At 39.1% G+C, this 15,000-nt stretch overlaps 1 protein-coding gene across 1 annotated transcript in view; it reads right to left on the bottom strand.

Annotated features, from left to right (window-relative positions):
- Nucleotides 1-15,000, bottom strand: part of LOC139942208 (neuronal acetylcholine receptor subunit alpha-7-like) — a 33,321-nt gene that overhangs the window by 11,772 nt on the left and 6,549 nt on the right. Inside the window, exons 3-4 of the mRNA XM_071938984.1 lie at nt 2,850-3,004; nt 1,293-1,337 (exon numbers count right to left, since the gene is read on the bottom strand). Of these exons, the coding sequence (XP_071795085.1) occupies nt 1,293-1,337; nt 2,850-3,004 (200 nt within the window). The remainder of the gene's footprint in view (nt 1-1,292; nt 1,338-2,849; nt 3,005-15,000) is intronic.

Raw genomic sequence — 15,000 nt, forward strand, 5'->3', positions numbered from 1 at the left:
GCATGATGCAAGATGCAGTTTCAAATAACGGTCCAAAGATTGGCGCCATCATGGGACTACTTTCGTAACCATTGGGTCACGAGAAGATTCTGATTAAAATATTAGGATCACTTCATCTTCTGCGGTTTTTAATGCTTCATGAAGCACAGTGTTTATGCGAGATGAATCCTGTGGACAAATTCAAAGCTGAAAAAAAAATGTTCCTTGATTTTGGCGCCAATCTCCAAAGCACTGCTTAAAGGAGCAGCAGTCACGCATCCGGGATGATCGAGGGATCTTGTGCCCTCCTGAGATCTTGGCTTAGTTTCAAGTAGCTGCTAGGCAGGCAATATTGTTTAAAGGGAAGGTACACGTTTGGTAATTGCCCGAAACAAATATTAACTTAAAAACTTACTTTGTAACGAGCATTGGAGAGCTGTTGCTAGTCTGAAACAATGTGAGAAACGGCTCCCTCTAAAGTAGCATAGATTTTGAGATAGAGGTAATTTCTCACTAAAATTATAAAAGACTTCTAGCCAGAAGTCTTTTATTCCTACCCGAAAGCACACAAATTCGTCCAACAAAGTTGTTTTTTCTCTCATCATTTTCTCGCAATTTCGATGACCAATTTAGCTAAAATATTCACGGGCTCGTTATTTTATGCTTATGTTGGGATACACCAAGTGAGAAGACTGGTCTTGGACAATTACCAATAGTGTACCTTCAACAGTTTTGTGCCAAAATTAAGCTGGAAACGTGGTGCAGGCGGTAAATGAAATTGTATTTTGGCGGGTAGCTGTTTTTTCTGGTACAAAGCGCAATTATTGTTAGTGCTTTGAAGGTTATTGTGTTTACACTTTAGAAGCTCTTAAAAATGTTGTCCTGCTTTGTTGATTTGTTGCCTTGGTCATTTGTTTTGGGTTTTTTTACTGTATTTTGGGGGTCTTTTTTTTCTTCGTCTTCCCTTTCTTTTTTACGTCATATACGATGATACTTCGGTTGATTTTTGTTGTTGAATAATTTGTAATTGGACTGTGACAACAGTTTTCATACAGTCGGTCTTAGGTGAACAATAATAGTAACGACATTCAGTGAAGCCGAAGATTGACAAAAGAAATACAATGGGAAACCAAAAGAACGGGCACAACGGTCACATTGGAACATTAAAAAAAAAACTGGAAAATAAAAAAAGGATGAGATATAAGCGCAACTTTGAAATTATAGATAGTTGTAGCATTTTGCAAGAAACTTCTTCGAGCAGTGAATCAATAACGGTTTAAAACACCACAACATCCATATCTAATAATACTTACATATTTCAGCCAGGCATTTATGACCAGTATCTGATCCTTTTCATTCTGAAAGTAAAAGAAGAAAGCTTACGAAAAAAAGGTCTTCTTATACTTATACTTGTAAGCAATTTCAGTACTAGGGTGGCACTGTATAATGTGCCAGGGGCCTATTTTGTTGATGTCTCTAACCCGCCAAGTCCAATCAAAATGTCAGACTCAATTTATTCAAACCACAGTGTGAGCAATGAAATCATTTTATGATCAATTTCTTTTTCTTCATATGTTTACTACATTCTCAATCTTCCCAATCCAGTCACGAGTGCAGTACACTGCAAAACATGGAGTGTTAACATTGACACCAAGGGAGAGAGAAATCGAAAAATAAAACAACTTTAATTATTGTTTAAGCAGATATTAGTGTTATATTTATACATTATGTGTACTTTTTGATTCATTTTTTTGTATTTCTGCCAATGTCAAACAACACTTTGAGGCGATCCCCATGCTCTCAATAATCGAACATCCAATGCACGTTAAGAATCCTCTTTTTTGCCGAAACACATTTGTCTTGACATGTAACATAACTACATGGAATGCAATCCTACTGTTCATGATGCTACTTATGAGGAAATCAAGAGTAAAAAGAGATTGCTATACTCTGAAATAGGAGGCATCATTGAATTGCCCTCGAAACTCAAAACAAAATACTCAAATCCACACATGCACTTCTAGTTTTCTTCTGTTCTTTTGCAGAAACACATTTTGTCTTAACATTTATAATTACATGGAATGCAGTACTGTTGATGATGCTGGTTTTGTGCAATCAAGAGAAGAAAGAGATTGCCACACTCTGAAACAGTAATGCCTCATTGATTTAACTACGAAACTCAAAACAAAAACAATCCAAGATGGCTGCTGCGTGTTATGGATTAATCAAACGGCCTTGTAGAACTAATGAAGCGACCCTCCAACATATAATCGTGTCAAACAAACGCTATGATCAAAGCCACAAGGCGCTGGCCTTAAAATCCGGTATCACACAAATCCACATCACTTGTTGGCTGGGGCCTTTTGCTACATCTTGATTTGGTGTGAGTAGAGCGTCTTAGTTGTCAAGTGAAAAGATGTTGTCCGATGATGTGTTCTGTTAATTGATTGGAGTTCTGCCAGGATGTCTTTGACATTTTGATATGCATGCAACGGCCGTGTGTAGTGATTAACCATAGACCAGGTTTTGGGTTTATAAGAAAACTATTATCAACAGGAAATATCACACTGCGCATAACATTGAAAATGCATATTGTTTTGTATTCTTTCTTGTTTTTTTTTTACCAAAATAACGTAACTAAAAGTGACAATGGTGAAATATAGCTTTTTCATAGTGTTGGTGATGGTAGCCGGGGGTGTCCCCAACGAAGTTATGGATTGAATTGTGTGCACTACAAGTGATTCTGTGTTGTTTTGCATGACTGAATGTAATAATGAAATAGGCTCTACCTGTACTTCTTTATTTTTCAAGGCGGTGGTTGTTTAAAGGTATCTGTCTCTCTCCTGTTTCATTAAGACTTTAAATCATACCACGTTCATAATCTGCTGGAGTATGCAGCTGATTTGCACTACGAGAGCCCCGTCCTCGCGGTCTGCCGGCAGGGTTAGTTCACGGTGGGGGAACAGCTCGTTGTTCAGTAATCTGCTCACTAGCTGGCGCTCATGGTGACCAACTTCGGTAGAATCTGTCGAGAGAAATTAGCGCAATAAAAAATGATCAGTAGTGCATCTTTGATTCTGTTTCGTGGGTTGGGTGTTTGTTGGGGGTGATTCCACATTCACAACCTTGGAGACCGAGAACAAAACAAAAAAAGGGACAGCAAAGGGTCTCCATAACAGGGGCTGGTGTCAGATGCAATTGTGTTCGCCATGCAATACTGTCCGCTTCGGACACTTTTGCATATGCAATCGTGTCCGGGGTTATGCAAAACCCGTCCGACGGACATGTACAGGTATGTGCGCGCGTAAGCGAACGCGCATGCACTGAACCTACATAATATGCAGCATGAATATTCACGTATTTTATGGTTGCAGCGAATACCCAACGGCCGAACATTTCCCATGTCATTCATGACATGCACTTAGCTTGTAAAAAATGGCGAACGTGTTCCGTCGACCAAGGGCGTTTAATTTACTGCAAGAACGGTTTTGCACGGGGGCGAACTTAACTGCATATGCAAATGTGTCCGGACGGACACAATTGCATTATGCAGCAGTGCCGGGCAGACACGATTGCATATGCAAAACCGTCCGGCGGACAATATTGCATATGCAATAATGTTCTCCGGATAGTACTGCATAGAGGACATAATTGCATGCGACACCGGAATTCTTAAGAATGGGTTGCTCCACAAGGAATTTTGTGTGAAAAGTCTATGGGGGGTTCTTAACTACAGGGAGAAGGTAAAGAACAAACGATGTCTACACAGGGATGCCAACAAAATGTGTGTTTTGCCGCTGCATATGAGTGGGGACCCGAGAACAAAAGAGGTCCACAAAATGTCTACAGGGACTTGAATCACTATGTAGACGTCCACACGTCCACACAGTGTTATTTAAAGTATTTGAGAAAGTGACTTTTCTCTAAAATGTACAGAACAAATGAATGTCCACACATTGGGCCGTATTCATAAAAAAAATAGCATTTGCTCCTAGGTTTTTGCTTACATTTGTATACATACATCTGTATAAAGATGTAAGCAAAAGCATAGACAAAGCAAATGCTATTTTTTTTATGAATACGGCCCAATGACTGCAACACATTTTGAAATGTTTAATTTGGAAAGCTCTCGTACTCGGAGAAAGGTATTTGGTAATCGGCTGTTGGAATTGGTACTCGGATTTTAGAATGTACTCGGCACTTGGAAAGTGCACTCAAAGCCAATGTACTCGAAAGCCCAAGTACTATAGTACTAGAGTACTACTCATTCGAGTACTACTTAGTATTTCTCACTTATCACTACTTAGTACTCGGCAGTTACTCGACTGAAAAATGCTTGAATACAACATTTCTTCTGACAAATATAAATCTTACTGTTCTAAACTTCCAGATCTAAGTACCGTGTGTTCCTTTATTGCTATTGTGAACCTCTGCTATCTTGAGACAATTTTTTGTGTGCTCAAAATCGTCTTAGCTCGCATTGACCTAGATAACATTACAAGCCGTTCAACTTGCAATTAGTGGAGAGGAAAATGCACAGTGAAATAGCAAAGGGGTAATCTTTGAAATGGGACACATCAACCATGTGACAAAAACTGTTGGAAAAATTCGGGCACAGCAAGAAGGGGAAAAAAACACTTAACAGCGAAAGACAATCACAAGTTTTTTTAATAAAACAAATATTCCAGTGTTGCTAGGGTGTATAATTTCGGGCAAGTCAACCCCTTATATCCCTTTAACCAAAAAGTAGTCAAATTCAAAATATAGGCATATAAATAGTCAAAGAAAGGGGGTCGTAACATAAGGAGTACAGTATTAACGTAGCTTGCGTATATTCGACAAAGTCTGGCCCTTCCATGTCGTGAAATAAAACCTTAGTTAATAAGATCATAAATCACAACCCTCTACCCTCTACCCTGAACTTCTTTTACTTCATTAACATTCCCTCCACTCGCTCCAAACGACCCAATAAAAATGCTTAGTAATAATAATGTCAATGCTTATGGAGATAAAGCACACACCATCTGCATTCATTTGTTTGCATTTAGCCAAATCCAATAAACGCTCAAAGCATCTAGTCTCTTTTCCTGAGTATGTAACTGGATAATATTCTATAATCGTCTGCATTATAGCCATCATCTATTCACTCAGTCAGCAGATCTCGTGCCTGCCGAGCTAGTACCCAGGGCTTGAAATCGGATGCACAGGTACGCATTACAATCAATGTTTGGAAGGGGATGAAATGTGTCTTTCGGTTATTATTAACTTTTTTAAATTAAGATCTTTCAACACTAACAACGAAGCTTCAACAAATGTATTCTGTATAGAGCTGGTTAAATAGAACAGTTGCTTAATAAGGCCGAAACGTTTGAAACGACTACTTTAACAAAAACATGTTTAATGTGAATGCTATTTTAACTTGTTTAAAAGTATTAAGTTTATCATTTCAACGTATTTTGTTTTATATCTGTAAACTTCTGAATAGTTCGTAATTATCGATCAAAAATTGGGCCCAACCTCAAGGTTGCGAACAAAAAACGAGAAACACTTCTGCCGTTGACGGCGTGCGTTAAAATGACAATACTTTGACGTAGTTTGGTTAACCTCTATGCTGGAGCTCCCACGTGACGTAACATGAGTGATGTCCTAACAGGGTTTTCTCGAATGGTTGTCGGCTTTCGTTTTTGTAAGGATATTTTTTGTTTATGTTGTGATCTGCTTAACTTATTCTAGGGTGACATATTTTTTAAGAGAGTATTATTTGTTCAGTTTCATTGAAACAATTTCATTTAACTTATACCTTGGGGCCTAATACGGGTTGTATATTTTAGGTACATCCATTTTAACAACATTTAATACTCTCGTAAAACCCGAGAAGACTGTTCGATAAAACGGAATTACAAACCTGTGACAACAGATTGAAGTGTTCATATTACATCATGGTATAGAATAATGTGGGTGTTAGCCTGGTTTCTTGTCGTTGTGCTGTCTGTTAAATATAGATCCAAGACTGCACTCGTCTGATCCGAATCCCGCCTTTCTTTCCCGCCCAAAGCTGTAACCAGACAGTTAGCCCGTTTGAATAATCGACCTCACTCCTTTGCCTCCCTCCGTTTTATGTACTTTGTTTCTTCCCCCTCCCACCACTCAACTTTGAGTCGATGGAGTCTGGCCTGAGGCTGAATTGGTAACAGTATCCATTAGCTCGCATGAGTGCATCACATAGGTATCGGGATACTTGATTAGCCTAATGGCCGCTGGGTAAGGGAGTCTACATCGCCCCCTGACTAGGATGACCATCAGGTAGAATATTGAATACGGGTCTGATGCCTTGACCCAGTTATATAGCATGGAGGTAGTTTATAGCTGTGAACAAAATAAGTGATTTTTATATAAGAACTCGCTCAAATCAACTTTCAAGGGAGGGCAGGAAAAATGGTTGGGTCTGAAACATTTTAGGGTGTTGGGCTTTGGACCAATCAGGTAAGATATTGAAATTAGGCTGATGCCCAAACCCAGATAAAGCTGTGCAAACATAGTTATGTGATTTTGATGTAACAACTCAAATCAAAGGAGGGTATGAACATTGATTGACGCTGGGGCTAACATCTTCGGGGGCTTGTACCAAAATAAATTCCGGGTTTGACCTACACTGGCTATAATACAGAAAACTACGGTGTACTGTTAAATTGATTTTGTCTGTGTCTGTACTTAACGTACACTGAAATTAATTACTAGCAACAAAATGTGTATGGATGTATTGGTATAGCCCGAATCTTGCAGCTTTGACGGTTACTGGCTTATGTTTATTCTAGTTGTTTCTTTTATCTTAAGTAGATTTTACATATATTTTTTTTCTTGTTGTTCTGTTGAATTTACTATTAACTATTTTAATTCACTTACTGTGTACCAAGGGCCCTCATGGATAGCAGTTGTATAACTAATAAGGCTATACCCTGTCTAAATAAATTAAAACGAATATTAAAAAAATAAAATAAATGGGGTTGCACCTCCCTCCCACCCCCTCAAAATTCCATGAATCAACACGTATAATCGCACCAGAGAAGCAGACAACAAGTTCATTTAACATCACTGAATCATTCAATCAATCGTCCTTTAACCTCCTCCTTCATCACCCCACCCACCCCTCTCCAGCTGCAGTAGCACCTTGCTATTAACAAGCCCCTGTGAAATCTTAAGAGCATCTTTAATTATTTGTAAATTCAAGCGCCAGTAAACGGCGATAGATTTGATTGATTGGGCAGTTAGTCATGGGGACATTTTACCAGGCAGCAGACAGAGTCAGAGAATTCAAGTATTTTAACGAGACGAGTATCGCTAGTGCTAAAAGATGCTTCAAAATGTCAATTATATTCAGGGGATTCGATTCCTTATAAACAAGCATGTGAGGAACGCTCTACTTGACGAGTCCACGAGGGTAGGGGACTTAAAGGGAAGGCATGCGATTTGTAATCACTCTTAAAAATAATGGCAGTAACAACTTTTGGTGAGAAGCCTACAGCAGCTTTCGGTAGTTTAAAGTTTGAGAAACATTTCACTTTGAAGAACAATATGGTTGAGTACAAAGATATCTGAGAAGCGTTACTGTCAGTAACGGATTTTCGGCGATATCTCAAAAAAGCAACCACATTTTGACATCGTGTTCGCAAATTAGTTGTATTGTATACCTCTCCATTTATATGGGATTTTTAAAAAAATCGAATGGTTTTAAAAATTAAAGGTAAACTTTGCCTTTAAAGGTTGTGTGCGCGTCACTCTATATTGGTTTGTGGTAAATGAACAATTAGTGAAATAATTGTTCAATTAATTCTTACCTTTGTAGGCTCACTTGATTTTGTTTTTGTTTTGTTTTATGGTGACGCCATATATATGTGATGTATGTTCATTTCTCATTGAACTGTAAAACCTCTTGAGTCCGTTCCAGTCTAACCAATTAGTGTCAAAAAGGTCACAAGCTTTTTAAGTGGCATTTGGGAACTTTCTCAGAAACTCACGTCTATTTTGGTGGTAAAACGAGACCTTTTCTGAAAATCAACTGTGATTGAGTTGGGTTGGTTTCTTGTACTGAAAAGCTTACGAGTGGTATACCTGCCTGTGTGTTAAAATGTGATTCTAAATGGAATTTCAGCATTTGTCACTGAATGCCATCCATCAATCAAATAATCAACACAATTTATACAGCGTTGGTATCCATAAATAAATATGTTCAAAGGCAATCATCAAAGAGGTGCACATGTAAGTTACATAAACTACACATAAAATAAACTAGACAAATTAGTTTCAGTCTCTTCTAGAAATCCATGTGTGATGAGGTGTTGATGCCTATAGTGACGTCGTTCCATAACATTGGTGTCGAACTTGAAAATGCACGTTGCACTGGCAGAACCTGACATTCTCATTACTGGAGTAATGGCGTAATTAGATGGGCTATTAAATGTATCGAACCATTCATTGTTGCATTTTTATTTGATTTCATGTTGAAAGAGGGGCAAGAGTTAGTAAGGTTTCGAGACTGAGGGTGGAGGGGGGCCTCCTGTAGTGTTTGTTGTTTATCTTGATGTCATTTTTTTATGATTTACTTTTAGATCTTAACGATGTATCATAGTTGCTAATTAGTTGTTATGCTGTAATGACTATGTGAATAAGCATTTTACCTATCTATCTATGTATCTGGTACGTACCTATGTTTTTTATTTAATACGAATGTCCGCACCTGAAACTGTTGCTAGTTAACATTATTTGAAAGGTCCACATGATGATCAAAAAACATAGTCATGCACAAGAAGACAGATTATAATTTTGTCCAAAGCACTTTTCGGTTTCAACAATTACCCCCAAAAACATCCGAAGTTATTATTAGTAAAGCTTCTGCTTTCACATCATGAAATATTATACCGCAAAAAGTCACACCAAAGTGGCCTCGTTGAATCCGTACTGCAGATTGCTGCTCAGCATCTTGCATTCCACACGAATCAATCTACAGTGAAGTATCAAGTCGCAATGTTTATCATTATTCACATCCATCTTATGGTTGAACCAGCTGTGGTGACCGGGACCCAATTTCACGGCTCTGCTTACCGCCGAATTCTGCGCTTATGATGATCACCATTCTCCACTCACTGTGCAAGCGCCGAATTTCTGCGCTATAGCTGTGTCTAAGTAAAATCCGCAATCGCACAAGAAACATTCCCGGGTAACACGCGAAATACCGCTTGACGTAAGCGTTGAACTCCCTGTTCCCGTAAGCGCCGATTCTTTGCTTACGGTAAGCAGAGCCATGAAACTGGGCCCCGTATACAGAAAGGGTTTAACTGGGGCTCTTAACCAGTACAAGATGTTCCGTGCTCGATGGAATAATCGAGCATCATCATGATGATAATAAATGCTGCGGCATTTTGGCTTCATCCTCACTTATACTGCTGGAGGATGCTTGCATGAATCCGTGTAAGCTTCTTCCAGAACCTCAGCTCCGGCTCCGGGCTCTATGTAATGATGAAGCACCGGGCAAGATGTTCTAGAATATTTTAGGACGGAGCCCACAAGCCGGAGCAGGAGTATGGTGTGTTGTGAAAAGGCTCCGTAGTTTGTGTGTGGACTGATTTTGAATACTTTAGCCATCTCTGTATTGCCAAATCTTAAACCTCATTGATGTGAATAGACCCGGGTTCCATGGTCCCAGGGACATGGCCCATTTCCAGTACAAGCTCACCCGGAAATAACGTTTATTTTGAAAGGAGATTTTAACTCAACTTCTGCCTCAGTTTGACCCATTTCTGTGTTATTTTTGACGCAGATTCCGGGTCATACGTCGAGATCAGTTAGCAAATGCTATTCTGCAAACTTATTATTAAGTATGAGTTTGATTGAATACTTGTTATCGTATAAGGCAGTCAAAGTAAAGGTGTGCGGAGCAAACCAAGTTCATTTACAAGGGCAATCATAGGATTAACAAAAACACAATAAATATATTTCTGAGTTTGCGGGTAATTTCATTTAAGTTTAATATAATTATTTATTTCATATGAGAAAGACCCACTACGTATTTGAGGAGGTCGGCGGTTATTAGTTATTCCATTCTATTTTTCATAAACATAATTTGTAGAAGGTCACTTCTCGCACCTACCGCATCAGATCGAAACCCAGTATGAATGCCCAACAAGTAAAACATCTGTCAACGGCACTCGAATTGAACTCAACTGGGGAGAAAGAAGTCTAAATTTCGCGTCTTGAGACTTGCCCACTGCTTCATATGTACATCAGGATATCATTTAGCCTTTTGTCAAGGCCTTGGTAGCTTCGAGAGCTGTGCTCACAAGCGACTGGACAGGAAACCACGTATGCCACTCGCCACTCGCGTGCGTAGCCTCCTGTTCCAGTCGCTTGGGAACGCGGCTCTCCAGGCCACTAAGCCCTTGACAAAAGGCTATCATTCTGCAAGGTACGCGGCTCAGTTCCACTAACAAAACAAGATGCTGGTATAAATTACCCCAAGACTAACTGGAGGTGACCAGGGACTGGTTGCAATCGATTTGGAGGGTCTGGGAATTGTGGGATACCCATAATGTAGCCTGGAGACCATTCTAGTTTATAATGTTGTCAACCTGCATGCTAAGAGATGATGTTGCAAAAAGGTATGGTGTCCGGCACGCTAGGCGTGCGTCAAAGATGCTATGTCAGATATTTGGGCGATTTGACCCAAAAATTTTGATTTAAAATTCAATAGGTATTTTGATGAGGGTCGAGAAAGTAACAAGCTTTCATTTGAGCCATTGCTCGAAAAAGTCCGCCAATTATTAGTAGCAGTGAAATAAAATGCTCAAAATTAGTTTTTGTCGGGATCCCGACAGTATATCACGGCACCGATTCTTATGTAGTTTATAATAAACGTTTTAAATTTTTGTCATGGTTCCTGACCATTAAAAGTAAAAGTTAAACTTGTTTTCGTTAGAGCGGGTGATACTCTTTGAAATACCATTCACTCAAAAAAATATTTTGTTTAATGTTTGGGACCAAAAATCTGACATAGCATCTTTAAAGGCAATGGATACATTGGTTTTTGAAACCATTCGGTCGTTATGATCCTGCAAACATGTAGTTGTAAACAATTAAAGTTTATCTGTTAAAAAAAAAGGTTATTTTAAACGGTGGTCTCCTGTTCAGAGATATCGCCGTGACTCCAGAGCAACAAAATTATGTCCAATTATGAGGAATTGTGACTTGTTTTTAAGGGAAGGTATACGTGATGTCATTGTCTAAAATGGTTGACAGCCAACAAAAACGTCATTATTGGTAACTTCAGTTTTAGCAGCTCTTACTTTGGGACTTTTTCTTAAAGATGCACCCAACAACCCTTCTGTGTCACCCCAACAAACACGTGACAGTACACGTTTTCTGCCTGGAGCAATGAACACCCTCATAAACTCCCCCAACCACCTCAAGTATGTAGACCTTTTCTCACACCATACACAAAAAAAAAAAAAAATCATGAGATATTCATGAAGGGTAATTTCTTTCCTCCGCTGACTATCCTTCAAATGAAGATCTGATCTCATCCGGAAGTGATGTCATGACGTCATATTGAAGACAGATCGTTACTTTCCGGCTTCCCTAATGTGTCTTCTTGAGCTACTTTTTTTTTACTAACACCGTCCACGCGTTGAAAGTGTACTTAATAATCGGTGTTCGCTATTCAAGTGTGAACGGTGGTGAAAAACATGGAGTTCATTCATGAAACCTAAGGCTTGGAGTGTGTGGGGCCCCGGTGTTATCTAAACAAGGTGCATCTACATCATCCTCGTACCCAGTAGTATTCAGTAGTATCTTATCGATCAGGAAGGAGGTGTCTGGAGCAATGTGTGAGCGTCCAACGTTATTGTCTAAACTAAGGTGCCATGTGTACATATAGACAAACATGCAGGTATCCTTGTAGCGCTCAAAAAAATTACAAAATATACTATGCCCATGTTACCAGTTTGAAATAAGCTTGTGACACATTCATGAAGTACAAAAACGAGAAGAGTTGCGAACAAAAGGACTCGAGTACGAGTATTTTGAAAACAATGAGTTACAGAGAGGTACACGAACGAGCACTGAAGAATACTGAAGAGAAACGTTCTCGATTTGATGACATTGTTCAAAACATCATCGACGAGTTTGCGTGCGGGTACGAAAAAGCACACGAGTATGGGTAAGATCACTTTTGGAGTATACGACGGGTACCAAAACAGGTATGCCTACGAGTTTGGGTGCCGAGTTCGATGGAACAATAATTGTAAGCAGGCCAACTTTAATTGAAAGTACGCGTATAGACGAGTTCTCAAAAATAGTGACCTATCGTGATAGCAGAGTTGTGACTGACCATTATTGCATGGATTCAACAGTTTTGGAAACTAATTAGAGCCATGTTTGATGCTACGGCTTGGCTTGTTCCTCTGGCTTGGCTATGTAGCTGATTCAAGTTCCATACCGAATGTACATTTTCTGAAGAAGTCCGAACCGGTGCCTAGGCCGTAGCTCTGATTTAACAAAGAATCAGACGCCAGTAAAAACCTGATACCAACCTAGCTTTCAAACCCAATATTGTCAATCCATTTTCCGATGGCCACCAAAACTGTGTGAACACATGACGGTTTTTGACAGGGAAGCGAAACCCTCATCATGGTAATATCCTGATGTTGATGAAAGCTCCAAAAGCCAATGAATGCATCGCTTCCTTTAGCTTGAAGACCCAATTTGACAAGATAACATCTTCTGATTCGATTTTTCAAATGTGGGCCCTCTTGCCCTTTCATCGTACATTCCTCTTCACTAAAGTAGAGTGAGCGGAAAACGTGCTGTTGGGCCGCCTTAATTGTTAAAAGATTGTCACTATTCGATTTTTCAATAAAGCTGAGGAAACTGCTTCGAAAACCAAATGAGTTTACAGGGAAGCATGGTGGAGTAGAAATTGAAACTTTCTTTCTTTATTTTTTGCTGTAGGAGTTTTTAAAGCGGCCAGGCATAGTCAGCATGTGTTAAAAAGTGAAATCAGATACATACTTTGTATTGTAACTTGTATTGTTTATAAGCTTTATTCTGTCTGAACTGTTAACTTTAATAAATAATGATGTCTTGTTTAACTTGTTCACCTTTAAACAAACATTGCTAAACAGATTCCAATTGGATTTCTCTTTTCCCAGTGACGTCACAGCCCTAACTCAAGCCACGAATAGCATTCATTGCCTCCAAACAACCACAGAGAACAAAAATAGCCTAGTCGTATAATTTAATTAGACCACCGATTGTTGAGACTGACCTGTCTTTAAATGCTGCCATCGGAATTAATTTAGCCGTGTGTTAAAAACACCGCACCGCTCTAAACGTCTATACACAAACTCTTGCTCGCGGGACGAGCTAAAGTCATTCACGTAAATTTGCCCATAATTATTTAATTAACAATATTGCGTTTTGCGAGAGGCATCCATTATGCGCAAACCACTTGAGGTGCGGGGGGATTAGGCCTTGTCGACCACTCATACCACCCTCTTGTATTCTGACAGAATTAAATCAGCATATGTTTTTAAAAAGAACTATTCAGAAGTGACAATTAGAAGACATTAACATCGTTATGGCCTACTTGGAAACGCACTTTATTGGGACTCTGTAAATTCGAAGCAGTGACGTCTGAAAGGGCAAGCTTTAAAAACAAATAGGTGTTTTCTTCGACTGCGGTCAGGAAATTGTAGTTTCTTTAAAGCCATTGGACCCTTTCGGTTCAGAATTTTTTTTACAGATTTACAAATAACTTACATGGTTTACAGAAGGCAATGCATGGTGAAAGACTTCTCTTGAAATATTATTCCATGAAATGCTTTACTTTTTGAGAAAACAGCAAAACAATATAAATTCTCGTTAACGAGAATTACGGATTTATTTTAAACACATGTCATGACACGGCGAAGCGCGCGGAATTAAGGGTGGGTTTTTCCGTTGTTTTCTCCCGACTCCGATGACCGATTGAGCCTAAATTTTCACAGGTTTGTTATTTGATATAGAAGTTGTGGTACACAAAGTGTGGGCCTTGGACAACACAGTTTACCGAAAGGGTCCAATGGCTTTAATGTAGTAGTGGAAAACTGAGTGACGCTGCACTTTTTAAAGTGAAATTCATTAAAGGCACTGGAAACCTTTGGTAATTTTTAAAGACCAGTATTCTCCCTGGTGATACCCCCAACATATGCATACAGTGACAAATCTGTGACCATTTTGACTCAGTTGGTCATCAAATTTTCAAGAGAATAATGAATGAAAACAAAACACCCTTGTTGCACAAGTCAAATGTATGTGCTTTCAGGTGCATAAGGCTTCAGGCCTGAAGTATTTTATTATTACAGTGAGAAATTACATCTGTCTCAAAACTGCGTTTCTTTGGCCGGGAGGCGTTTCTTACAATGTTTTATACAACAGCTCTCCATTGCTCTAAGTTGTTATATGCTTCTCTGATATGCCATTCAACCATTCTACATTAAAGGCACAATATATTTAGGGAGTTTCATGGAGGTAGAATGGTAGTTTATACTCTACAAGTTGATGTCATAAAAATGTACTTAGTAAAGAGCTTTGAAGACACAATTGGTAAATGTCAAAGACCAGTCCTCTCACTTGGTGTTTCTCAACATATGCATGTTGAAAACTTATGGGGATAGAAGTTTCTCGGTTGCTGCCCCCCGCCTGTGGAACGACCTGCCTCTCACCCTTAGATCACAACCTGACATTTTTTCATTCAAATCCAATCTCAAAACTTACCTCTTCAGTCAAGCCTACCATTAATTTTTCCCTTGGTCATATTTTAGCGCAGTGAATAGTTTTCTAGATACCAGCGCTTTATAAGATTTATTATTATTATTATAAAACAATTCAGCTCAATTGGTCGTCGAAGTTGCGAAATAACTATGAAAGAAAACAAAACAGCCTTGTCACATGAAGTTGTGTGCTTTCAGATGCTTGATTTCGAGACCTCAA

This window comes from Asterias amurensis, chromosome 9, assembly GCF_032118995.1.
Source record: "Asterias amurensis chromosome 9, ASM3211899v1".
Taxonomy (NCBI): domain Eukaryota; kingdom Metazoa; phylum Echinodermata; class Asteroidea; order Forcipulatida; family Asteriidae; genus Asterias; species Asterias amurensis.